Genomic DNA, 24,782 nt, shown 5'->3' on the forward strand with positions numbered 1-24,782 from the left:
AATGGCAATGCGTCCTTAACTTGTGTATTTACGTTTAAGAAGAACTCAAAGTTGTCTTGCGCGTTTGTTAGAAGAATATGTTGTTGTTGTTGTTAGGTGCCAATGACTTAGTCTGGACCCATTGCGACCCTCTGCCCACCAGAAGAAAACACTGCATGGTCCTGCACTAGCCTCACAATGGTTCCTGTGGCTGAGCCCCATGTTGCAGCCACAGCATCAACCCATCGCATCTCGATGAGGGCTTTCCTCTTTTTCACTAACCTTCTATTTTACAAAGCATGATGTCCTTCGGGGAGTGGTCTCCTTTCTTGACAATCCACCCAAAATATATAAGACAAAGTCCTGCCATTCTTTCCTCTAAGAAACACTCTGGCCAGACTTCTTCCAAGATATCTCAGTTTGTCCTTTTGGCAGTCCATGGTACTTTCAACATTCTTCCCAGCACCACTATTCAAATGCATTGGTTTATCTTCATTCTTCCTTATTCGTGTCCAACTTCCAGATGAACATGAGGCAATTAAATACCCTGGCTTGGATCAGGCACACCTCAGTCCTCAAAGTAACACCCTTCGTTTTCAATAGCCTTAAGAGGTCTTGTGCAGCAGATTTTCCTAATACAACATGTCTTTTGATCTCTTGACTGCTGTTCCATGAGCACTGATTGTGGATCCAAGTAAGACAAAATCCTTGACAACCTCAACCTTTTCTCTATTTATCATGATGCTACTACCTATTGGTTTAGTTGTAAGTATTGTGGTCTTCTTTATATTGAGTTGTAATCCATACTAAAGCTGAAATTCTTCATCTTTATCAGCAAGTGCTGAAGAAGAGGAGTATCTACAATTTCAAATAAAATACAAATTTGTCTTTTAGATTTAATAATATTTCTAAGAGAGCTTTCCTGATCTGTGCATGTAGGTCAATAGTATCCGACATACTGTTCTGTAATAGAGCTCTAAGAAGTTCATTTAGCCTTTTTCTTATTGCTGGCATAGACTTCTGTTCTTTAAAAAAAAAAAAAAAAGGGGGGGGGACACTGCAATCCAGGCTATGCACAATAGAGAGTTACTTATCTGGAAGCAGAAGGTGAGATAGTTAAAGTTTATTTTGGCAGCCTGGCCAATAAAAAATGTGAGCTTAATTGAAGGGTAGACAGATAAATGGCCAGGTGAGCCTCTCCTTTCTAGTTCTCGGGTCTTTTGCCTCGTGATGGTCGGGCCAGGGTGCAGTTGCCTTAGCCAGTTCCCTGCTTCAGCTTGCAAGGCTCACTTCCTGTAAGACATCCCAGGGGAGAAGCCACATGGGCCTACCCCAATGCAGTCCTGGGTGCTGGAGCACCCGTGTGGAAACCCCTGTCAGCGCTGAGATGCTTACACGTTCACTGATTCGGCTTTCCTCCTGCTGAATTGGGCATCATTGTGTGTGTTTTGCCAGATGGAGGAGGACTTTGTGGATTGGGCAGCACTGGGTTGGGATGTTTTCTTGATGTGCACTTAGCCTTTATATAAAACTCTTAAATACATATGAGGTTCTATGGATTTGTTTCTCTAAAGTACCTAGACTAACACAGAAGGGTTGAGCCAAAGGATATAGACACTTTGGAATCTTGTACATCTTACTAAATTGCATCCAATAAAATAAGTCTAAATCTGGCATATTGAACCCATGTATTTACAATTTTTAAAAATATATATTTTAATTTAACATTTTATTGGGTGCTCTTACAGACATCATCATATTCCATAGTTCGATCACATCAAGCAGTATTGTAAAATTGCTATCACAATCAGTTTCTAAACATTTTCTTTCTTCTTGAACTCCTTGATATCAACTCCCTACTCCCCACCCTACCCTCCAGGGAACCTTTTCTTCTGCCCTACAATAGCTTTGGTTTGGGAGTTGTTGTTGCTTTTGCCATATCTTGCATGATCCAGTATAGCTATTCACATACAATTCTGTTGTTTGGTCCCATGAGTGGGGTTATACAGACAACAGTGCTTTCAGCTCCCTGTTCCCCTCTCCACCCCTGTCTCTTCCCATACCCCCAGGGAACCATTACTCCTGTTACAGTTTCTAAAGGGTGATCTGTCTTAGCTTTCATGTACCAAACTATCTGAAATATACAAATGAACATACACAAATCTAACACGATTGATTAGGTAAATCAAATAAAAACATAACGGTAAGGCAAGGACTATAAAGAACTAGAGGATAGTTATATGGCTCTGTATTTATAAATGTTCATCTCACTGAAAGTGCCACTGAAATGACAGTTTGATGAATAAATCAGGCACAAACTACAAGTGCATTGCATATGACCCTGTGCAATGCTCACCCTCATGAAGAGATCACTGAAGAAATGGGTGCTATAGCCAAGTGTGGTGAAGAAACCAGCAGGTACTTGGCTATCAGAAAGAATAGCATCTACGGTCTTAAATGTTTGTTTTAAAACAAGCAGCGACCTAAAAGAAGCATCAAAAATCAGAAGTACACCAGCCTGTATGATCCAGGAGTGTAAATAATAAAATCCAAATCCAAAGGAGGGAATAGTGTCATAGCTTAACTTGTGAACTCCTGGTTTTGCAGAGCGCTATTGAGGGGTGGAAGCTCAAACTCCATTTGTAGGGTCCCCACGTGGATTAAGTCTTTGGTGAATCCTCTTTGATTACAGTCTAGGGAGGTGAATGGCCTTGCTATCAGAAAACATTGTAAAACTGAGTATAGCAGATATAGCTAGGTTAAAATGTAATATCTTAGCATTTCATCTGCAAAAGGACCTATAAAAGATTTCAATCATGCTCTTGATAGATGCTGTCAAGTCAGTACTGACTCATAGCGACCCCTAAGCACAACAGAACAAAACACCAATCATTCCCGCTCCATTCTCACAGCTGCTGTTATTTTACCCACAGGTAGCCATGTTTCTACCATGTAACTAAATCCATTATATTGTCAGCCTGAGGCTTTAGAATCAAGCCCCTTTACTTTCACTTCTCTTCCTCCTTCCGTTCCGTCTTTCCTCCCCTTTCTGCCCCCACTCCTTCTCCCTATATGGTTACCTTGGAGGACACAGAAAGAGAGGTCATGCTACTTCGCTAGGCCACAGAGTCACAGAACCTGTGTAAACATACTGTATCTCGCTGGTTACACACCCCATAACTGAGATTTTCTCATTATCCCATGTGCCTTTCTGGCATTGCTATCAACACTTTATTACCACCTACAATACAGGGCTGTTGAGAGCCTCAGTGTTAAGAATGGCCTGTTTCCATTGAGTTGATTCCAATTGGTAGCAACCCCATGTGTGACAGAGTAGGATTATTCCACAGGATTTTCTTGACTGTTTTTATTTTTTATGGAAGCAATTTGCTAGGCTTTTCTTCCATGGAGCTTCTTGGTAGATTGTAACCACTAACCTCCAGGTTAGTAACTGATCACAAACCACTAGTCCACCGAGGCGCCTCGTATTCTTAGAATCCATTTGCTTCACATTGACACTCCCCTGGCCAGAAACTGTGAGCTCAACAGAAAGGTTACCACTTCTAGCCATATATTATAAGCCCCTGAGGAAGTAATGACTGGGATAACCCATGAACTCTTTATCAATATGTATTTATCTATGATTAGTTCATGTCCACATGTCAAAATAAACAAGCACAAAGCTATCAGGACACAGATTAGTGTGCAACAACCTGTTGTCTGACTGCAGGCTAGAATGGCCCTCGTTATCTAGAATCTAGATGGTAAAGAAAACTTAGAAATGTCTTAAGCCATGGGACCTATTAGGCAATGGGGCAAAGAAGAGTTTGTCTTATACCGTGGAACAAATAGAGTTCTAGAGTTGGAAACCTACAGTTTCGTTAAACCCAACGTTGTGCCTTTCTTATGTAAAGTAGACTCTCACTGATGAGGCAAATGATCTTGGGTCAATCACAACCTTACTCAGCACTGTAGACTAACTGAAATAATAAGGACAGAACAAAAGTAATAAGAGTTGAATGTCACTGACTGGAATAATGGCAATGTCCATGGTGTACCATTGGGGTAGGCTCCGAGAGTGGGCCAGTGGTGAAAAGTCAGTGTGAGTGGGAAATATAAAACCCAAAATGCAAGAAAGGTTCATTCCAGAGTGATAGTTACAAAGCCTAGCTTCAATGACAATGCAGAAGTAAAAAAACAAAACACAAACAAACACTATGAACATGAAAATCCATTTGCTTAAAAACCGAGTTCTGTGGTTTATAAAGATCAAGGCCTCGGCAGAAGGACCATATCCTTGGGCTTGTTTGCTTTTGCAGAGGATCTACAGGTGCCCTTTCGCTCTAGAGCAGTGGTTCTCAACCACACGAATACCACAACCTTTTAATACAGTTCCTCACATTGTGGTGACTCCCCCAACCATAAAATTATGTTCGTTGCTACTCCATAACTCATTTTGCTACTGTTATGAATGTGGTGACCCCTGTGAAAGGGTTGTTCGGCCCCCAAAGGGGTCGCCACCCACTGGTTGAGAACAGCTGCTCTAAAGCAAGCCGGACTCTCCCTCCTAAAGCACTATCGGTTGCTAACAGAATGGAATTTCTGCGGCCCACTGCATTAGGCTGCAATAGGGGGTGATGGCTGATCTTGGTGCCCAGGGCTCACTTCTGTCTATACCCCCACGGTCCAACTTGACCGCTGACCCTAAGGGTCTGCCCAAGACCCTATACTTTATTTGGCTGCTCTGAGCTTTCTTTACTTTGGAAGACTGGTCTTCATATATGCCTCAGAGATACATTTAGACTATCCAATAGATGAACTTTAAGGGAATCAGTTGCCCGACTCTCAGTGGCCATTGTCATTGTTCTATCCTCCACTGGAGCTGCATTAGAAGTGCTTTCTACTCCCGCAAACAGGTACAGTCTTGGAAACCCGCAGGATTGCTGTGGGTCTGCTCAGGCTCTGGGTCAGAGACTTTGGTTATAGTTTGGTGACAAAGGAGTGAGCTGTCCTCTACCCACTCTTACAGGTGGTCTTCCTCTACTTGAACAGGACACAAACCCTCCTCTGGGGCCAAAATTAGCCCCCAGCAAAAAAAAAAAAAAAAAAATCCTTGTCAATGTTGAGGGCTTAGACCCCTCCCCCGGCTCAGTAACTTGTCCTTTTCCAAGTCGGTTTTCAGTTCGTGACTTTCAACAGAAGCAATGGAGGACCTGAGCAAGCTGTCAGATGAGAAATCATCAAAAATAATTTTCGATGACAGATAACCGATTTGGGGCACAGAAATGACATTTAATTGAAAACTCTGGGTGACTTCACTACAACAAGGCCTCCTTTGTCCCCAATGACACGTTTACAGGAATAAGCTTCCCCGACCCCCCAAGTCACTGAGTCTATGAGAAATGAGGCAACGAGGTTGGTTTTGAATTCCTAGCTACAAAAAAAAAAGAGAGATGGGAATCAAAATTTCATTTCATTGTTTCTCTTGCAGTGACACTGAACCATTCCTTCTTACAAAAAGTCTCATTTATCCATGACTATATAAACTAATTGAAAGGTGGGGAAAACCCCATTGCTTTAAGACCTGCATTTTCTAACATTTTCCACTTCATGTTTAACATACATTCCTATGCTTTCCACATATAGAGATGCAGTGGTTACACAGGAGCCTGTTAACTGCAAGGTCCAGCAGTTCAAAACCATCAGCCGCCCCAAGGAAAAAGATGGGGCTTTCTACTCCTGGTTCCAGTGTGAGAAGCCCACGGGGCGGTTCTGCCCTGTCCTATAGAACCACTGTGAGTCAGCATGGGCTCCTGGTAGTGAGTTTGGAGGGTTGTATTTTTTCAATACTTTCCAACTGCATACAAAAGCATATTTCCACAGAAAACGCATCCTCGTCAACCTCAGACCAGGCCGTTTTCCATCTAATTCTTGTGCCTTTCTCTTTTTGTGTCTCTCAACTTCTTCCTTTCGGAGCAAGGCTCTCCCAGTCACCTTTCCCCACCGTAAGCGTTTGTCATAGTTAACGTTTTGTGTCAAATTGGCCTGGCCAGGATTCTCAGCAGTGTGGCAGCTAAGACCTCATAACGCCCCATGATGTAGTCACTTCACAACAAGATGGGCTACTTGAGCCTATAAGTAGCCAATCCATTATAAGAAGAGAAGGGTGGGATGCAAACCCTTACTCAGATCAGACTAATCCAGTCCATGGAAAGCTAGAGTCCCCAGGGAGCACAGCTTGCTTCCAATAAAACTGGACCCGGTGGGAAAGCTTGCTTGCTTTTGACTGGGTCTGGATCTTACATCTGGCACCTCTCATTTGCACCAATGGGTAACCATTGCTGATTCTGAGAGAAACGGGTGGCCCACTAACTGGCCTGCCAAACTTGGGTTTATTTACCCCTGTAGCCATAAGCCTTGCCTAATGACCTTGGGTTCATTAGCTTCTGCAGCCACCATCCTGTGGGTTTCCTCCGGGGTCCATCATCTCCAGCAGCTACATGAGTCAGTAGAAGCCTCCAGCCTATCATCTGATTTAAGCAACTGGAACCTGCCTGGACATGCATTTGTCCACTTCTATAAATGCGTGAGCAATTTCTTTGATAGGAATTTCTCTCTCTCCCCACCCCCACCCTTCTTCTTTTCTATCTGATACACATGAGTTATAATCAACGTAACAGCAACAATTTTGGACCCACAAGCACACCCTCTCCATGCTTTTTCCTGACTCCTGAGTTGGAATGCTAAAACGTAAGCTCCTTAGTCAACATTTTCCCCTGGATAATTAACTTTCAACAGAAAGCAGCCTTTCTCTATTGCATTATTGTGTTGCTTGGAGAGCGAATTCTTGGATCCACAGTCAATGCTCATGGAAACACCAGTCAAGAAATCAAATGGCATGAAATGTTGCATTAGGACAATCTGCTGCACAAGCCCTCTTTAAAGTGTTGATTGAACAAGGATGTCATTTTGAAGACTAGGTTGCACCTGATTCAAGCCATGGTATTTTCCATCACCGCATATGCATGAACGTTGGACAATGAATAAGGAAGGCGGGAGAAGAACTGATGCTTTTGAGTGTTGGTGAAAAATACTGAAAGTATCGTGGCCAGAAGAACAAAAGAATTGTCTGGTGTGGGGGTGCCTTGGGGCAGGAAAACAAAAAGAATTGTCTCTGAAGAAATACAACCAGATTGCTCCCTAGAAGCAAAACTGACAAGATTTCGTATCATGTACTTTGGACATGTTATCAGAAGAAACCGCGTCTTGGAAAAGGAATCATGTTTGGTACAGTAGAGGGTAAGCCAAAAAGAGGACGACCATCAACAAGATGGGGTGACACAATGGCTGCAATAATGGGCTGAAACTTACTGATTGTAAGTACTGAAGCTCTATAATTTTGTCTCCACTTCTTGAGAATTCACCTAAATTTACTAAAAGGATTTTCCAGATCATGAAGGTTTCCAGCATAACCTTCCTGATTGCACACTTTAATGAAATTAAATCAAGAAAAACAACACAGAAAAGCTGAGGGATCATAGCACACAATCTACACTGCCCCCCCCCACCCCACTTCACAGCCCCTTCACAAGGCAAATGCTTTTCTGAACTATTTTCCAATATCTCAATCTATGATTGTCGAAAAATGCATGCAGTTATCCATATGACATCTAAACTGAATGTACTGCATCGTGTCCCCCAAAAGATATGATGCCCTAAGTCCTATGCCTGTGCATTCACCCTTGTTTGGAAAACGGGTTCTTTCCAGATGCCGAGGCACCATAAGGTCATGGCGGAGTAGAGTGCATCTGAATACACTATAACTACTGTCCTTGCCAAAGAGGACATTTGGAAGGATGCTCCTCCAAGCCAAGGGAAGCGTCGAGCCACTGAGACGGGCCTGAAACACATTCTCGCTCCCAATCTCGGAAGGAATCCACACAGCAACCCTGATCTTGACTACCAGCCTGCAGAGCAGCGAGATGGTAACCTGGTGATGTTCCAGAGGGGAGCGAGGGGAGGATGAGAAAAGAAGCAAAGAGGGAGAATGAAATGAGGGAAAAGGGGAGGGAAGGAAGGATGGGAAGAGAGCAGGAATGATGGAGGGAGGGAGGCGGATAAGTAGAATGATAAGTAGACAAGGTAAGAGTATTGTCAAGCTATCGTGTATTGACCGTCTCAATTTTCCAGGATCTGGACTACTGTCCTGATACTGGTCATCTCTGCTACCTCAATTCATGACCACGGCTCAGCAGGGTGGGAAGGCCATGCTCCCCTTGTTTAAAGGATCAAGTTCAAAGGAGACTTTCAAAGCTGGCCCACCGGATTCATAGAGCCATGCTATCCCCAGAATGATCCTTGATAGAAAAATAAACTGTTTGGGTATTCCCACCATGTATCACATAGTTTTCCACGCTCCGTCTGGGAAACCACTGTTCTTCCTCTAAACAGTCTACCCCCTCCCTGCTTCCCGGTTTTGTTTTTTCCTGTTGTTTGCTTTTTTTTGCCTATAGCAATGGCCTGGATTCTCAGAGACGTCCTGTGAAAGCAAGCAGAGAGGCTGCCTGGGCCCCCGTGGGCTCCCAAGCAGGTGACCCAGGGCTGGCTTTCCAGTTGCTACACATCGTGCCATTTCTCTTCGTCATTCTGCACAAACCAAACCCGGAGCTCGGGGAGGGGCGCGGTAGGGCGTGCATGTTTTGACTCTTCTACTTCAGATCCCTTCCTCTTGGCCAGGGGTCCCTTCTGGTCTTGACCAGATCCAGACGGCTGTTAATGACCCCGGAAATGGGGTGGAAAGGCTACTCGGGATTGCTTTTCCTTAATAAATAAAAATACATGTATTGATGTCGTTTGTTTCCTGCAGAGTCATTGTTCCTCTGGGCAGGAAGGGGCCTGGGCTTATTTCATGTGCACCCTGTGAGGGCAGGTCAGGTGAGGGGAGAGTCTGCGGGAGAGGCCACACCCCAGACCTACAGGCCAACCCCACAGTCTCCCTCCACAAAAGGGGGAACCTTTCCCTGCCACAGCTCGCCTGCTGGTCCCCAAGGACTGGAAAGGAAAACGGTTTAAAAATAGGCTGGAAAGAGAGTAACAGGATTGGGTAATGGAATCCGAGAGTGCTCAGGGGCATCTCTTTGCTCAGACACCTGGTGTTATATATGCAAGGCTGTCTAGGAGCACCCACGCCGCCACACGGCGGAGGGAAGACTCGCCCACCTGGCCTCGCTGAGATTCTACAGAAAGCTGCCTTGTGTCTCCCTCCCTTCGCCAACATGGCTCCTCCCCAGGAGAGCTGCTGGTCTCCCTGGACTGGGTCTCTCTCTTGTGTGTGCGCGCCACCTTCATCCCTCTCCTCGACTCTCTTCAGTTCGCCTCCTATCAGGCAGTGAGAACCTCACAAGAGGGCTTGCAGTTCTTAACTCACATCCTGCCCTCCCCTGCCCCCTTTGACTTCGATGAGCAAGCTCTGCGATTCGACAGGTTCCTGTCCCTGTGCTCAGTGGCCACTGTTTCTGATGCTTCTCTGGGTTCTGAAGTTGTGGGGTGGGGAGGAGTGTGATTAGCCCCTCCAATCGTGGCAGCACTTCATGTGATTGTATTCTAATTATTCACATGACCACCGTCTGTCCCACATGACAAGAATTTGAAGGCAGAATCGATATGATTCCGTTTGGATTCCACAAGAGAATGCAGCCCTGAGCCTGGCTCACAGGGTCCCACAGTATCCACTGAATGAAATCACGTCTACTCAAGTCCCACCACTTGTCTGTCAGGTGGTTGTGCTGGGGTGGCTTGCATGTGCTATGATGCTGTGACTGCTAAGTCACCAGTATCTTAATACCCCGCAGGGTCATTCACAGGGTGCAGTGGCATTTCTAGATTATGAAGAAGGAGCAGGCTGTGGATTTCTAAAGGGTTAGCCACTGGAAGTCTGATGCACAGCAGAAGAACACTGCCCCAGACAGTGCTGGAAGATGAGAACCCCAGGTTGGAAGCACTCAAAATGTAAGTGGGGAGTGCTTCCCCCTCAAAGGAGTCGGCCAGGACGGTGTAGACGCGGTCGAGCTGTGGGCGTCAGGATTTACAGGTGGGGTGCAGCTCAAGGGAGAACAGCTGTAGGCATCAGGAACGAGAGCTATGTGGACCGGATAAGGTCGGAGCCTCAGAGAACTGCAGGTCACCGAAAAATGAACCGGAACGCATACAGTTCAATGGTCTGTGGACTCGTTGGAACAGACTGGAACTGGCTATCTTTCAAGTGACCATCTAAGCATGCTGCGATCAGCAAATGAGCAACATGGTATGTGTCAACAATCAGTAATATGCACCACTGTCTATGTCACTTATTACGACGGCTAAGATGTAACAAAACAAAAAAAGTGATGGTCATGAGAGCAATTCACTGTAACTCAAATACATCACAAGTTGGGAACTACACACATACAACGACTGTCAGCACTGACTTGATAGGAGTGGAAGTGGGGTCCCAGGGGTTTATTAATAATGTTTTCTAACATAAAAATGACAATGATGTCCCTACGGTGGATGGACCAAAAACATAGATAAACCATAGCTGCGTGAATGAAATTTGGCTTGCGCTTAACTCTAGCCCCAATCCAAGAACAATTAGTTCTTATGACAAAGTCCAGAACAGGAAGACATCAAGCCAAGTTCTGGCTCTCAAGAGACAACCCACCACCACCCATCCCCCCACCCCCAGCCCCCAGGGGGCTTTGAAAAGTTTGTGGAAGAATTCTACTCTCGTTTCATTCCATTTTCCCATGAAAATTTTTAAGCCTCTCATATAGATTATATATCAAATATATACATAGCATATGGAAACATTAAACGCATATATACACATCAACATATGTATACTATATATAAACACATTAAAAGAATAAGTATTAGAAAAAAATCCGGAACAGCGCTACCATTAAGTGAAGCTTTTGTTATTGTCTGCACACATCCTCATAAAGATATTTAGTTAATTATTTATACTCATTGGGTTCTAGTACCATCAGGGTAGATCTACAATTTATGCATTTTCATCAAACACATATTTCACACAATATAGAGCATCTAACATTTTTGGTCCATTGTTACATAATCTATACATATGTAACCATCTCCATTATTATATAACTGTTACATAATTTTTCTCCATTGTTACATAAACAATGTGATTACATTGTTACATTGAAACCACACCTAATAATGTCTACATTTAAATTTTATGCAGTGAATGGCCCACCATTTACTAAGAGTTCCCTAAATTTGGCTCTTTAGGTGGCTGTGTTTTGCTGTAACTCAAGATAATGTTAAGAAGAATACCTTTGTGCCTTGTTCTGTTTCTTTGCATGGTGTGTGTGTGTGTGTTTCTCCATTGTGCTCAGTACTTTATAATGGAGCCTCAGAAAAGGATTCTCTTTGTCAAAGGGGATGCCCATGGCCCCTGTTCAGATCCACACGGACAAAGAGCTTTCACAAGGGGTATATCCATCATCCTGTCATCAGCAGTACCACTTTCATTAAATTCAACAAGAGGTATTCCAAGTGTTAAAAATTTTACCCCTTTTATCAATTGATAAGTTGTGACTGTATTTATTCTTAAACCCCTACTAAGAGGCAGCAAAGTCTTGAGCATTGCACTTTGGTTCGAGAAACATGATAGTTAAGGTTTATTGTGCCAACCTGGCCGATGAACACATGTGGGATTAATTGAAGGGACAGAGACATAAATGGCACAGTCAGTGAGCCTCGCCTGTCCGGTCTCTGGTTCTCTGAAGGCCGGTCTCTGGTTCTCTGAAGGCCGGACCAGTTGTGGCTGCCTTAGCTGGTTCTCTGCCTCAGCTGGCAAGGCTCAGTTCCTGTGAGACATCCTTGAGGAAGCCACGTGGACCTACCCCGATGCAGCTCTGGGTGCTGGAGCAGCCACGTGGAGACCCCTGCCAGTGTTGAAATGCTTACACACTAAATGATTCAGCTTTCTTCCTGCAGTCGGCATCAATGCGTGAGTTTTGTGAGTTTGAGGAGGACTTTGTAGATTGATGTCAGACAGATGGGCTAATGTCAGACTTATGGGCTTAGGTTGAACAGTGCTGGGATGCTTAATGTACAATTACCCTTTATATAAAACTCTCTCTTATATAAGTGTTTATGAATTTTGTTTCTCTAGTCTGCCTAGATTAACACAAAACACAAATATTCCTCGGCCCTCAGGGGATCTAATGTGTAACAGTAATTTTCTCACTAATGACTTGTACTGAGAGAACATCTCCCTCATACCAGCCTCAGGAAAAGAAGACTCCAATTCCTGCTCAATACTATGTGGCCGGCATACACGGAGGACTTGGCAGGCATTTAGAGAAAGAATAGTGACTCAGTATAATCCAGTCGCACAGATAGAAGCTGAAGTCAAAAATTATTACACATACATATGGATACCCAAGGATGCTTCTAAAAGTTTGCTGAAAAAAATGGAACTGAAAGGTGATAGAAATCTTCCATGAACTTTTTGAAACACCCCTCCTGCACACTCACACGGGGTTATGTTGCATGTGCCTTGAGGGGAGAGGCTTCACTCACTTCCCAGCACAGCGTAGGTATTAACTATTAACATAATCTAGGCCAGCGTGGATTAACCATTGGGCTGCTTACTGGAAGGTGAGTGGTTCAAAACCACCAGTCGCTCCAAGGGGGACAGAGTTGGCAGTCGGCTTCTGCAAAGCTGTAGGGTTCTCTTCTGTCCCGCAGGTTGGTGCTAAGTCAGAAACAACTCGGCTATAGCGGTTTGGTTTGTCAACACAGCTTAACTCTTAATTAACATTCACCCCCCCCCCTCATCCCCCCGCAGCTTCTACTACGGTCAACCGACTTGAGACGGATGGCGCTCTCCTCTCCCCATGCTTGCCCCACAGGTTGTGAGGCCACCATTCAAGTCTTGGAGGACTTCATAAAGTAACAATGTTCATCTCGATGTTGTTTCCATTCTGTATTTGTTTCAGCTGGACCTTGAGGCATTTGGTTTGCATTCCTTCATGTACTACTCGTCGATGCTTGTCCTTGGTCTGCTTGGTGCTGGGGACGTGTCTTTCATTGATCTGTCAGCTACGCTATATACTTGAGCCCTTCCTCAGAAATGCCAAAATGGTGGCTTGGTGGTTTTTTTCCCCCCACCTTTAATTAATCATTAACTTTTAAGGGACATTTTGCCAAAAAGATGCTTTAAATAAGCGGCATGGTCAAAGCATGACAGAGCAGCTGTGAAGAACAAGAGAAGGGAAAAGAAAGGAGGGGAGCAAATAAAAAGATGAGAGCACTGTGCCTGAGGCTCCTCGGAGGTCACATGCGTCCAGGGGCTGCCAGGTGCGCCTCTGCAGAAGCACGCGGGAGCGCAGCGCACAGGAAGAAAGACAGAGGGAGCCAGCAGTCCTCAGGGCTTCACCCGGTGCGGTGGCGGGTTTGCCAGAGGCAGGCAAAGGCCAGAGCGGAGGGAGCTGCAGATGGTTAGGCCCTCTCTGCTCACTGAAAGGCTGGCGTTTCCAGCTCGCTGAGAGGATCCTCAGAAGAAAAGCCCGGGGAGATATTTCTGAAGTGCAGTTTACCCTGACAGACACAGGGCGGACAGGTTGCCAAGAGCTGGAAAAAGGCTCGGTGGCATCTGGGTTAAGCGCATGCATGGCTGAAATGAGGGACCACCCAGATAGGACAAGAGACAATGAGCACACTGGGAGAAAAGGACAGAAATTTAAAAAAACAAAAACAAACACAAATGAGGCGCCATGGAATCTGTGCTGACTCAGCGTGACTCTAACCAAAGCCAAACCCACTGCCCACGGGTCCATTCTAATTCATAGCGACCCTATAGAACAGGTTTCCAAGAGTAAATCTTTATGGGACTAGAAAGCCCATCTTTCTCCTGCAAAGAAGCTGGTGGTTTCAAACTGCTGACCTTGAGGCTCGCAGCCCAACTCATAACCACTATGCCACCAGGGCTCCATAGGTCCATGAGCCTAACTTCCGACCTAATTACTCTATTTTCTTCTTGAAAAGCAATGCTTATTTGTGTCTGTCATGAAACCTCTAAAAACTTCCTGGGACTGATATGTACATCCAAGTCTTTCGAGTTTTCCACCCTTGCCGAGTGCAGTCTGACCACTTTTCCATCATTCACTTTAGTATTAAATACGTTTGTGCTGCTTCTCCAACAGGTTCCAGCTCAAGCCGGCTTTACTGTGTTATATTCACCGTCAGGTTTTTAAGTTAACTTACTAACATCATCTGGGTGTTTCCCTTTTCAGAACTAGCTTCCAGTGATCAAATGACTGACTGGGTCCGGGTCCATTTGAGCCCCTCTAGGTTCAATTGCTTTGCTTTCTCTTGTTTCAGCCCGTCCTTATTTGAAAGAAGTCTTTCTGCCTGTCTCTCAGGCAGGATTTTAATTGCAGGGCATGGGGGAAGGAGGGAGGAGGCCAGAGGAGAGAGACAAACAGGGCCACACACCCTGTGGGCCTTGACAAGATCACGAGGCACACAGTAAACACCAGACTTCTCCATGAGTTGCTGCATTCAAAGGTCACAAATGGGGGGTCGTGCTGACTGAAACGGGAGGCAGATAAGTACTTCTTGTGCCTAGCAGAGCACCAAAGTCCAGTGTCCTGTTTGCTCTCCCGCGGGACCTTTCCTTGCAACACTTGATTTGCAGGTGATCTTTGAGGCTTTGGAAACTACTAAGTCAAGGTTGGGGGAAACCTTGGACTTGCCCTGGCCTGCAGACCACCACCACCACCCCTTAATTTTGTTGTCAACTGCCAGTGACTTGGCCCTGAACACATGGTGGCTCCATTCACAACAGAACAAAATGTTACACACATCTGCACCTCCCATATGAGGCAGCTCGGATCTCACTGCTGTAATCCAGAGGAAAGTGTCACGAGCTGATTTCAGAACTCCATCTCCCAGTCTTTGCTCCAAATCTACCTGAGTCTGGAGACACCAATGAAACCTGGGCGGGGTCACAGGAACTCACTAGCCTCCACGAAGCTGAGTGGCAGCTGCTCATCAGGGGGCCTGGCTGGAAATCAAACCAGGTCTCCTTCATGGAAGGTGAGGATTCTACCACTGAACCATCACTGCCCTTGAACTTGATTTTGGTGTCATAGGAAGCATTGTTCTACAGCTTGGAACAATAAGATTCTGGGGGTTCGAGCATCTCTTTGCCAGCTCTGAATGCCCTTTCTCACTACCCTGTTCCCCCAAAATAAGACAGTGTCTTACATTAATTTTGCTCCCAAAGATGAGCTTGGTCTTATTTTCAGGGGATGTCTTATTTTTCCATGAAGAAGAATAGGGTACACATTTATTGTTTATTGTTTTATTAAAAGAGACCTCGCACTTCCTGTCTGCTCTGGCTGCGCAATGGCCAACAGTGAGCTGCGCCCACCACTATGGTCCAGAGTCCGGAGTTACAGTAACTTCAGGGGGCCTTACTTTCAGTGAGAGGCAAAACTGTAAGTAGGTCTTATTTTCGGGGGTGTCTTACTTTCAGGGAAACAGGGTAGCTCCAAAAAAAAACAAGCAAAGCTGAGAGTCCTCTGGCATTAAAGTGCCAGGTTAAGCATGATCCAGGCACTGGGGGACAGGGTGAGCAGCTAGCTGATGGTTGTTGTACAGAGAAATGCCCCCTTTGCATGTGAACGCAAGGTCACCACACAGCAAACCTGGCTGGACATTTAGAAAGTAAAACTAGTGTTTCTGCAGGGAAAGCTCAGCTGAACCCGGGTGCTTTCCTTTAACATGGCTTCCACAGACATCAGACAAAACTAAAATACGCCAAAGAATAACACTCAGACAGCACAGAGTCACCTGATCCTTCACACGGGCATTTTTGCTCATATAAAAGGAAGCGTTTTAAAATACACAAAAAGGTCCACCTGAACAATTGGAGGAATCTTGTGCTGTTTGCAGGTTATTTACTTCTTTTGTTTACTGTTGTTTCATCTGTGATTTCTGTGCAGCGGCTCTCGGCCCTCAAAGACCATTTATTGAGAAACAGCCTTGTGCCTGATGTTCTACAAATAGAACTGTGACCCACAGACAAGACAAACATCCGACTCAGCCAGGACATCTGCAGCCCCACACGCCTTGTCTCCATTCTGCCCAAGTTACGGAGCACTTCGTGCCGCCTCCGTAAAGACAGACCTTTGCGATCGCGATTGGGGTTGCGAGCCCCTGCCGCGAAATCAATGCAGAGGGCTCCCCGCACCCCGCAACCTCCCCCATCAGGAGTTAAGCACATGATGACAGAAGCTGGCAGGGGCCCTGGGCTACTTTATCCTCTCACTTGAGAAGAAACCCCGCCATGTGGTAGCACTCTCGGAACCCACATGAGGGGATGCGGAGCCCGCCTCCCCAACAAGGCCTTTCATCTGAAAACTCAGCACTGCAGAGGCCCTCTGCTGGGATGACACAGCCCCTCTCTTCCGAGTGTAAAGGCAGAGGTGGCCACCCCAGAGACTGGGACCCAGTCCCGGGCCTCGGCCCTGGCTCAGGACACCTACCTGTGACAAAGAAATAGGCCGCCAGGATGTTGCTGAGTAAAGCCATCTCCGTGCGCGTTCAGCGGGTGCAGCTGCTGGACCCAGGTGACTTGTCTTCCCTCTGCTGGAGCACAGAAACGAGGGGATCAGCACACATTCTGCTTTCCCGCGGCTGCGTGCCAGGGAGCCTGGGCTCCACAGTAAAGAGCCAACTTCCTAAGCGCCCATTCGCTTGTCCTGTTGAGGGCCACGAGGGCCACTGCTCTTAGCTTCTTTCCACAAGTGAACGTTCTTCCACCTTTCAAGAAAGGGTGACTCCTCACATGTGTGGTTTGGGGTCCCACCTCCCCAGCTTAGTACTTCCCCTTTACCCTTCCCTCTTTCCTTACTCCTTTCTCCTTGGTTCACTGTGGAGGTCAAGACCATGGAGGGCAAATCACAGTCACCTTCATCACTGCCTTATCACCACACGCACAGTCTAACCCTCTCCTGGCTCGCTTTCCCCTGCGCCCACACTAATGGCCCTTCCGTACTAGATCGCTTTGCCTCACCCCAAAGGTCACCCAAGGCAAGTCCATGTGATTTCACAACTGCCAGATCAGTTCCGGTTCCAAAGTGCAACAAGCAGTCAGGAAATCAAGACTGCTCCTGGCTCCCAGGTCTTGGACCCCACTGGTGCCTGTGCAGACCAATCAAGCACACACTGCCCACCAGGGCTCAAAGCAGGGAACTGTGGGAGCTCAGCGTTCAACTTGGCCTTTTGCTGGGAAGCCTATCCTTTTCCCAGCTGCTGCTGCAGTTCAATCCAACCATGACTATCACTCCGTCACTAACATAGCTTCCCCAGAGTTCTGAAAACAGATGGGGAATGAAACAGTGAAGACCATCGTGACTCCTGTCCCATGCTACTCTGAGTAATGACAGAGAACCACGTTGGGGTGTGGACATGTGTCAGGCTTGGGGAAGGCTAGAGAAGCAGAAGGCTACAGCTCAAGGGGAGGAACCATGAATTCCAGGTAGATAGTGGATACTGCAATAGGAGCCACATACAGGGTGCCGGGAGGGCTGAGATACCAAGGGGGATGGAACAAACACACATATTACTCTTGTGGAACCAAGAGGCTCCAGAGGAGACTAAAGCTAGGAAAGGCACCCATTGGTAAGACAATAGTGACCGCTGGAGCACTAGAGGCCCCAAGGTGCGGAACCAGATCAAGAGCAGGAATTTCAGGGAGCTTTCCACCCAGAAGGAGTGAGCTACTGCTGAGGGGCCCCTGCAGTTCTGAGTCAGAGCACAAGTGTGGCCTTCAACAATCACCAGAGTTCCTCAAGGTGATACAGTCCATATTTAGAACCTCCCTGAATTCAGAGGCTGCTCTTCAGTCAGAGGACTTGAGGACTCCAGGAAGAAGAAAGAGAAGTCACTGAACTATACCTGGGTACATAGGGAAGCTTCTTCAGATTTATGCCCTCTTATTTACTGATGAGGGGCAAGGCTCGTCAATTCATTTATGGGAATTGCACAACACTCTCCTACTTGTCCTTCGGCCAACACTTTTTTACTGTTCAAAGTAGCACTTCCTCTTACCACCAGGTCATCTTTTTAAAGTACAAAGCTGACTGCATCACCTCACAGGCCAAACCTTTAACTAATCCCCATCAAACTTTTTAACATAGCATGCCTCTTCTTCCATGGTACCTGATCTGCCTTCACTCTTACTTCATCTCCTCCTCTGGTACGTGTAGACAGACACACACACACACACACACACACACACACACACGTCTAGTCCTCCAAGAATAGCAGCTGTCTTTAGTTTTCCAAGCACATCAGGCACCTTTATCTCTCCATGCTTCCCCCAATCTGGCAAAACGCCCTTCCCTCCTGCGCTCTCCTATTTGTCTAGTAAAGGCTCTTTCAAAAGCGCTGTCATAATCCTATTACAGTGAGTCCCGCCATGAATCCCACAGACACATTTTTTTGGCTACCAAAGTATCCAGATATTCTTTTAATTTTATACCCAAGTTAGTGTTTGGTGAATTATCAACTTATATGTCTATCTCCTAGAATTAAAGAGCTATCTTCCTGGTCTTTGTTATCCAAGCCTGATTGGGAAAAGAAAACAAAACCAGAGCAAGTTGGCATGATGTTTATGATCCTAAGTCTCAGGGTAATTTGCTCATTTATAAATTATTATTTTTTCATGTCTTACGCTGTCCATGTCTCCCTTCACCCACTTTTTGTGTTGTCCGTCCTCCAGGGAGGGGGTTAGATATAGATCATTGTGATCAGTTCCTCCTTTTCCCCCCACCTTCCCCTTCCCCTCCTGCTAATGCTAAACTCGAATTTTTCCCAAAGCACTGTCCTTGTATGCTGTGTTCAACATCACAAAAGTTTCTGTGCCATTTTTCCCAAGCAGGAAAACAAAATTTCATACCCCCGCCCAGCAAAGCTTTCTTCTGTTTTTTTTTTTGGGGGGGACGGTAGTACACCCTCATATTTTAGTCTTTGTGAGCTATCGACTTTTTGTCTCCACTACTCAGCTTTGCAATTGTAGTAGTGTAAGAGCAACCCCAAACAATATGTAAATATGTAAGTATAGTTGTATTTCCATAAAAAATGTATTTTAAAGAGGAGAGACCCTAACTTCTTACGCAAAATATAGCTGAAGGGCAGCAGCAACAACATTAACTAGGAGCTTGTTAGATTGATAGGTACTCTTTAGCACTAAGAAATCAGAGTCCACTTATGGGATTCCTGGTAGAATTTGAGAAATGCTGCTCTCTATCACTCTGGTGAACCTCCTTCAGCCTGGAACTGTTCTGTCTATGCAGCAGCAGAGAGGAGATTCACTGCTGTGATCTTATGTATAAGCCTGATCTTAGAGGAGGGCTAAACTCTACCACACATCTCAGTGTTCCACGTGGCTGCACAGAACCTTGAAAGTGAGGAAATGAAGCCAGAGGGCAGGAGTGGTCAGACATTCTGTTCAGAGCATCTGCAATGAGGCAAGATCTGTGAACACTAGCGAGGTGATGAACCCCAGACATCAGAATCCTGCTCCGCAGCCCACCCTCGGCCCCTCTGACACTCTCTACTGGGTCTCCCTGCAACTAAAACACCTCAGCATCTTCTATTGTTAAATATCCGGAACACGAGTCTGCAAATAGCCACCGTCCCTTCATGGCAAGGCAGCACCCCTTAGCCATGAGGAAAGAGAGCTTCTATTACTCACATCCAGAATTTCATCTTTATGAACACACACTAGTCCTGATGAAGACGACCAAGCAGACAAGCAAAACAACTCTCTCAAGATCACCGTGACTTGTATTTCACTCTGTGTCATTCTCACTGGCTCCCATGTGAGGGGAAGCTCATTGCCAGTGTGACTATCAAGTTTGGGAGTCTGGGCTCACTCACTGACAGTATAATCTACCAACAACAACCTATGAAATGACACATACCGTGCTAGAGGATTCCATCGTATGCAGCAGTGAGCATCTCCGAACATGTAAGCCCCCATGCAAGTGACTGTGCCATTACATACTGTTCAGGGGTGATAATCTAGTTATCGCTTTAGCTACCTGGAGAGATGTGCTGTCAGGAACCGAGAAGCAGCTGGTAAGAGTTCATCCCTGATGGTACTGGTACCAAGCAGTAATAACTCTGAAACGTGGTTGGTCCTAGTTGGCGTCTCAGATCTGGAAGAAAAGACAAGAAAGAACACAATTCAAACCACTATCACATGCCTGGAGATCGCATCATGCCTCGGACCTGGTGTCAGCCAGGAGCCAGCAGAGAAGCCTTGGGCATGTCTGTTGAGTCTGTGGAGATGGAGCAGCACCTCCTGAAAGGGGGAAGCCAGTGCTCAACAATCTGCACTGTGGACCAGACAGGCAGGGAGGCTGGCTTCCCAAAGTCACAGCAGGAAGGAAACTAGGAAACAAGAGGTAAAGGCTCAAAGATGTGTTTCCTCTTCCCTGCCCTCAGCCAAAATCCACACCACAGCTAAAGCAGGATGTTTCCATCGGGTCACTCGTCAGGGAAGTGTGCAAGCCAGCCTCACTGGTGAGGAAAGGAGGGACTTCTGTTCCCAGTAGCAATGCCCGATGGCCATAGACTGGCTCGTGCAGTGTTCAGTAGGCACTAAAGCATAGACATGCTGAGATGTGGGTTCTCACAGAGTGCATCTTCCCACCAGAAGTCAGGAGCCCCAATGGGGAAGTGGGGGGGAGGGGGCTCTGCAACCCACATAGCTCCTTTATGCTGCCAGCTTCTTGTAAGCGCACACAGGAAGGACGAGATGAGTCACCGAGTCCCAGCAGCTCGGAGTGATCCCCTGGCTCCACAGACAAACTCATTCATCTGCCACATGGCATCCTGGGAATGCCTGCAGAACCCAGACTTCTGCTTGTTCATGCACATCTGTAGAGGTATGGGGCTTTCTCAGAAACCGTTACCATCTCAGAAACCCACAGGGGTCGCTGTGAGTCAGCACTGGCTTGCTGGTGGTGAGTGAGGGCAGGTACTACCCCAGTTGCCTCTCTCCCTCACAAGATTGGTGCCATCCTCCTTGCTCCATTTTTCTGGTGAAGCAATTATGGACAAGAAAACGAAACTTGCCAAGAAGGATGGGGAGCTATTTGGAAACTGTTCTAGAGCCCAGAATCAGGTCTTCGTGGCTCACTCACGCTCAGCCTCTCCTCTCCGTTAATGAGCGCCACGAAGGTGCTGACCCTTGTGTGATCACAGAGTCTGAAGTACGAAGGCTTACACAGAAAAGGAGCTCCCACCTCAGGGTAGGAGAGGAAACACATGCTCCTGGAGAAATGAGGGAGCTGCGGGGAGCCCCCACTCTTACTGCTGCCGACACTTGGATCCCAGTGCTTCCACCTTCACATCCAACCCATGGGAGCAAACCATTTCCAGGGACATATTCTAGACGTAGACAGGCTCCTCTTATGAACTGTGGGCTATGACAGCCTTCAAAGCTGAGAGTGAGCTTTAATTCTCCCACAGGGACAGCAGAGCTCAGTGATGGTTTGTTGAATGAATGACTTGAAACTTTGAAATCCCACATTCCAGCTGGGATCTTCTGCCCAAGACAGCTTCAAAGTGCTCAAGAGCAAAGATACCATTTAGAGCCTAACGGGAGTGTGGCCTAAGCCATAGTGTTTTCTCTTGCCTCCTGTGCGTGTGAAAGTTGGACAAGGGCTGAATTTAGGAGACCGAAGAAGAACTGATGTTTGTGGGTTATGGTGCTAGCAAAGAACCCCGAAAGTTCCGCGGAATGCCGGAAGAGCAGACACGTCTGTCTCTGAGAGAGACCAGCAGGAAGACTCCTGAGAAGGGAGGAGGGCAAGATGGCATCTCACAGTGTTGGGACACGTTAGCAGGAGAGACTGGCATCCTGCAACAGGACATCATGCTTGGTAAAGCCGAGGGGCAGCAAACATGACCTTCTAGGAGACAGATCGACACAGTGGCTGCAACAATGGGCCCCAAACCTAACAAGCGGGAGGATGGTGGGAGGCCAGGCGGGGGTTTGTTCTGTGATGCACACGGTCCCTTTGCGCTGCGGCCAACGTGATGACACCCAACCACGGTCTTCCTTCCCTCATGCCTGCTTCTCATCCTGGGAGACCTCAGTTTCCTTCCTCTCCAGCCTTACCGAGTCTCCGGAGTTGCTCTTTCTCCACACAGGCTGCACAGCACGGCACAGCCAGTCACTCTAACTCTGTGCTCATCCAGGAGCCTTCGAAAGCCCTCGCTCGACCATCAGGCTGAACTCCACCCTTCAGCTGCTCGCCCTCCTGCTCACAGGTTAAGCACACCCCCCTGTCCTGACGGAGCTCCATCTCCTTGTCCTACAGGACCTCTGCCATCAAGTATTCAGCCTCTTACCGTTCCTTTTTCTGACTGACCTCAACTCTCTCTATTGACAGGTAGCCAGATAGTGAGTCAGAGATATAGATATTAGAGGTATTATGTGTATATTATTTCTAAATCTCAAACTTATTCTCAGTCTCTCATTCTGGATCTGTTTTTGTCTCTATAGATTTATATGTACCCCTATTCACATACAGATACACTCATACATATTACATTTCTACACAAATAACACGTGTGATACTACACACTTTTTGCAAACAGGGTAACCCCCAGGTGTCTTTCCTATGCATGCTATGAATGTTACATGTGCAAAAACATTTACATGGGCATGTTATCTGCAAAAAAATGTGCATGTGAATGTTGACATAATCTTTCTCTCCCAAATATTCCTCTTCCACCCCAGCCCCATCTCTTCTTACAATCTACTGTTCTTATCTACTTAACCTATCTATGAACTTTCACAATTGAGATAATCTGCAATGATCTCAAAAATAGTTTAATAAATATTTCTCAAGGCATTATCTCTGTCAACACTATTGTTCTTAGTGCCATTAAGTCAGTACTAACTCTATGAACAACAGAACAAAACCCTGCCCCAGTCCGCCTTTCTACTTGACTAAGCACGACAGACGTTTCCAGGGACCTTCCCTCTTGATAACCTGGCCAAAGTGTGTGAGATGAAGTCTTGTCATCTGACTCCTAAGGAGCATTCCAGCCATTCTCGTTCCAAGACAGATTTGTGTGTTATTCTGGAATTCCATGGTATTTTCAATATTCTTTGCCAGCACTGTAATTCAAATGCATCGACGGTTCTGCCAGTCTTCCTTATTTACTGTCCGAACCCCACATGCAGATGAGGGGATCCAAAATGCCACGGCTCAGGTCAGGGACCTCCTCAATCATCTGCACCTTGAAGTTTGAGAAGCACTAGCCTAGAAGTCGCAGGCAGGAGAACAGGGGGACCTAAGACGCTTTCCAATGAGGAGCAGCTGAAGTGACAGGGAATGTTCCATCTAGGAATCTTGGAGGAAGAAACGATGACAGTTTGCTTTCTCAAGAATCCAAAGAGATTAAGCACTGAAGAGAAATGAGACTTGCCTTGGGCAGTGCTGGGAAACAGAACACAGGCTATAGTGAGGAAAAAGGCAGACACATTAGGACTGATCAGACCTGATGCAATATGACTTTTCTAGCTGTGGTCTTAACTCTCTGAAAATGACTGGCCGCTCAGCAATCTTCCAAGGACTGGGTCAGTTTCATTATGTCAATTAAATGACTTACAAGGGATTGAGTGAACACTGCAAATTGAGAGGTTTGGAGTTTATAGAATGAGAGGCCTGGTCCCATTGAAGTACTAGTATAAAGACAATACTTTGAAATTTAGAAAGAGTGGACACCAGGCAGGAGAAATGAATGGCTTTCTACTCCTGTAAAGAGTTAGTCTTTACAGGGACAGTTCTGTTCTAACAGGGCCACGGTGGCTCAGAATTAACTCAATGGCTGAGAGTGTTGAGTCTGAGGCACCAGGCACTGCAGGAGAAAAGTGTAACAGCCTGCTTCCACAAAGATTACACCCTTAGAAACCCTATCGAGTGATTCTTGTCCTAGTGGGTTAATGTGAGTCAGAATCAACTTGACAAAAACAGGTTTTGCTTGGATTGGTTTTAGGTTTATAGAAGAAGCAAGCCCACAGAGATCCACTAAGATCTCACTGCCATCAAGAAGAGTCTAGAGTGGAATAAGTACATCCTTTGCCCAGGAACCTGAAGCTCTCCTGGGCCGGAAGATCAAACACTGAATGAAGGACAAGATAGGTCTAAGTGTGTGTCCCATGGATCCCCTATCCTCTCCTCTCCCTCAGCCTTGGGCAATGCGGATCCAAGTAGTACAGAGGCAAGAGAGCCCTGTAGGAGAGGCTAGCATGGAGGGAGTGGGCAGCGAGGCTTAGGAAATCCCGCGCAGGGCCCTTCTTTCAGGTAAGATGCAAAGGCAGAGCAGATACCTCAGGGGTTGTGCAAGCCCCCAGCAGTGACCTACATATACACAGCATCTGACCTGAGCTGTGGCGTGCCTGTCTACAGATCTAGAATAAACAAAAACAAACAGGCTCACGCCACTGAGTTAATTCTGACTCCCGGCGACCCTCTGAGACAGGGGAGAAGTGTCCCTGGGAGTTTCCGAGACTGGAACCCTTTACAGGGAGTAGAAAGCCTCATCCTTCTCCCGCAGGGACTGGTGGTTTGGAACTGCTGACCTTGTGGTCACCAATGTGCTGCCACTATGCCACCGGGGCACCATATGAACAGGCTACTTTGGGGAGGGAAAAGTTTCCCCTGAGCGAATCTGGTGTTATTAAATCTGTTATC

At 46.4% G+C, this 24,782-nt stretch overlaps 1 protein-coding gene across 3 annotated transcripts in view; it reads right to left on the reverse strand.

Annotated features, from left to right (window-relative positions):
- Positions 1–24,782, reverse strand: part of TACR1 (tachykinin receptor 1) — a 675,223-nt gene that overhangs the window by 623,433 nt on the left and 27,008 nt on the right. The window contains exons 2-4 of one of the 3 annotated variants that reach the window (XM_075563059.1): positions 20,109–20,225; positions 16,545–16,644; positions 12,643–12,745 (exon numbers count right to left, since the gene is read on the reverse strand). In XM_075563059.1, coding sequence (XP_075419174.1) covers positions 12,643–12,745; positions 16,545–16,644; positions 20,109–20,225 — 320 coding nt within the window. Of the gene's footprint in view, positions 1–12,642; positions 12,746–16,544; positions 16,648–20,108; positions 20,226–24,782 lie in introns of all 3 variants that reach the window. The other 2 variants (XM_075563058.1, XM_075563057.1) reach the window with 2 other exon arrangements.

The sequence above is a fragment of the Tenrec ecaudatus genome, chromosome 11, assembly GCF_050624435.1.
Source record: "Tenrec ecaudatus isolate mTenEca1 chromosome 11, mTenEca1.hap1, whole genome shotgun sequence".
NCBI lineage: Eukaryota > Metazoa > Chordata > Mammalia > Afrosoricida > Tenrecidae > Tenrec > Tenrec ecaudatus.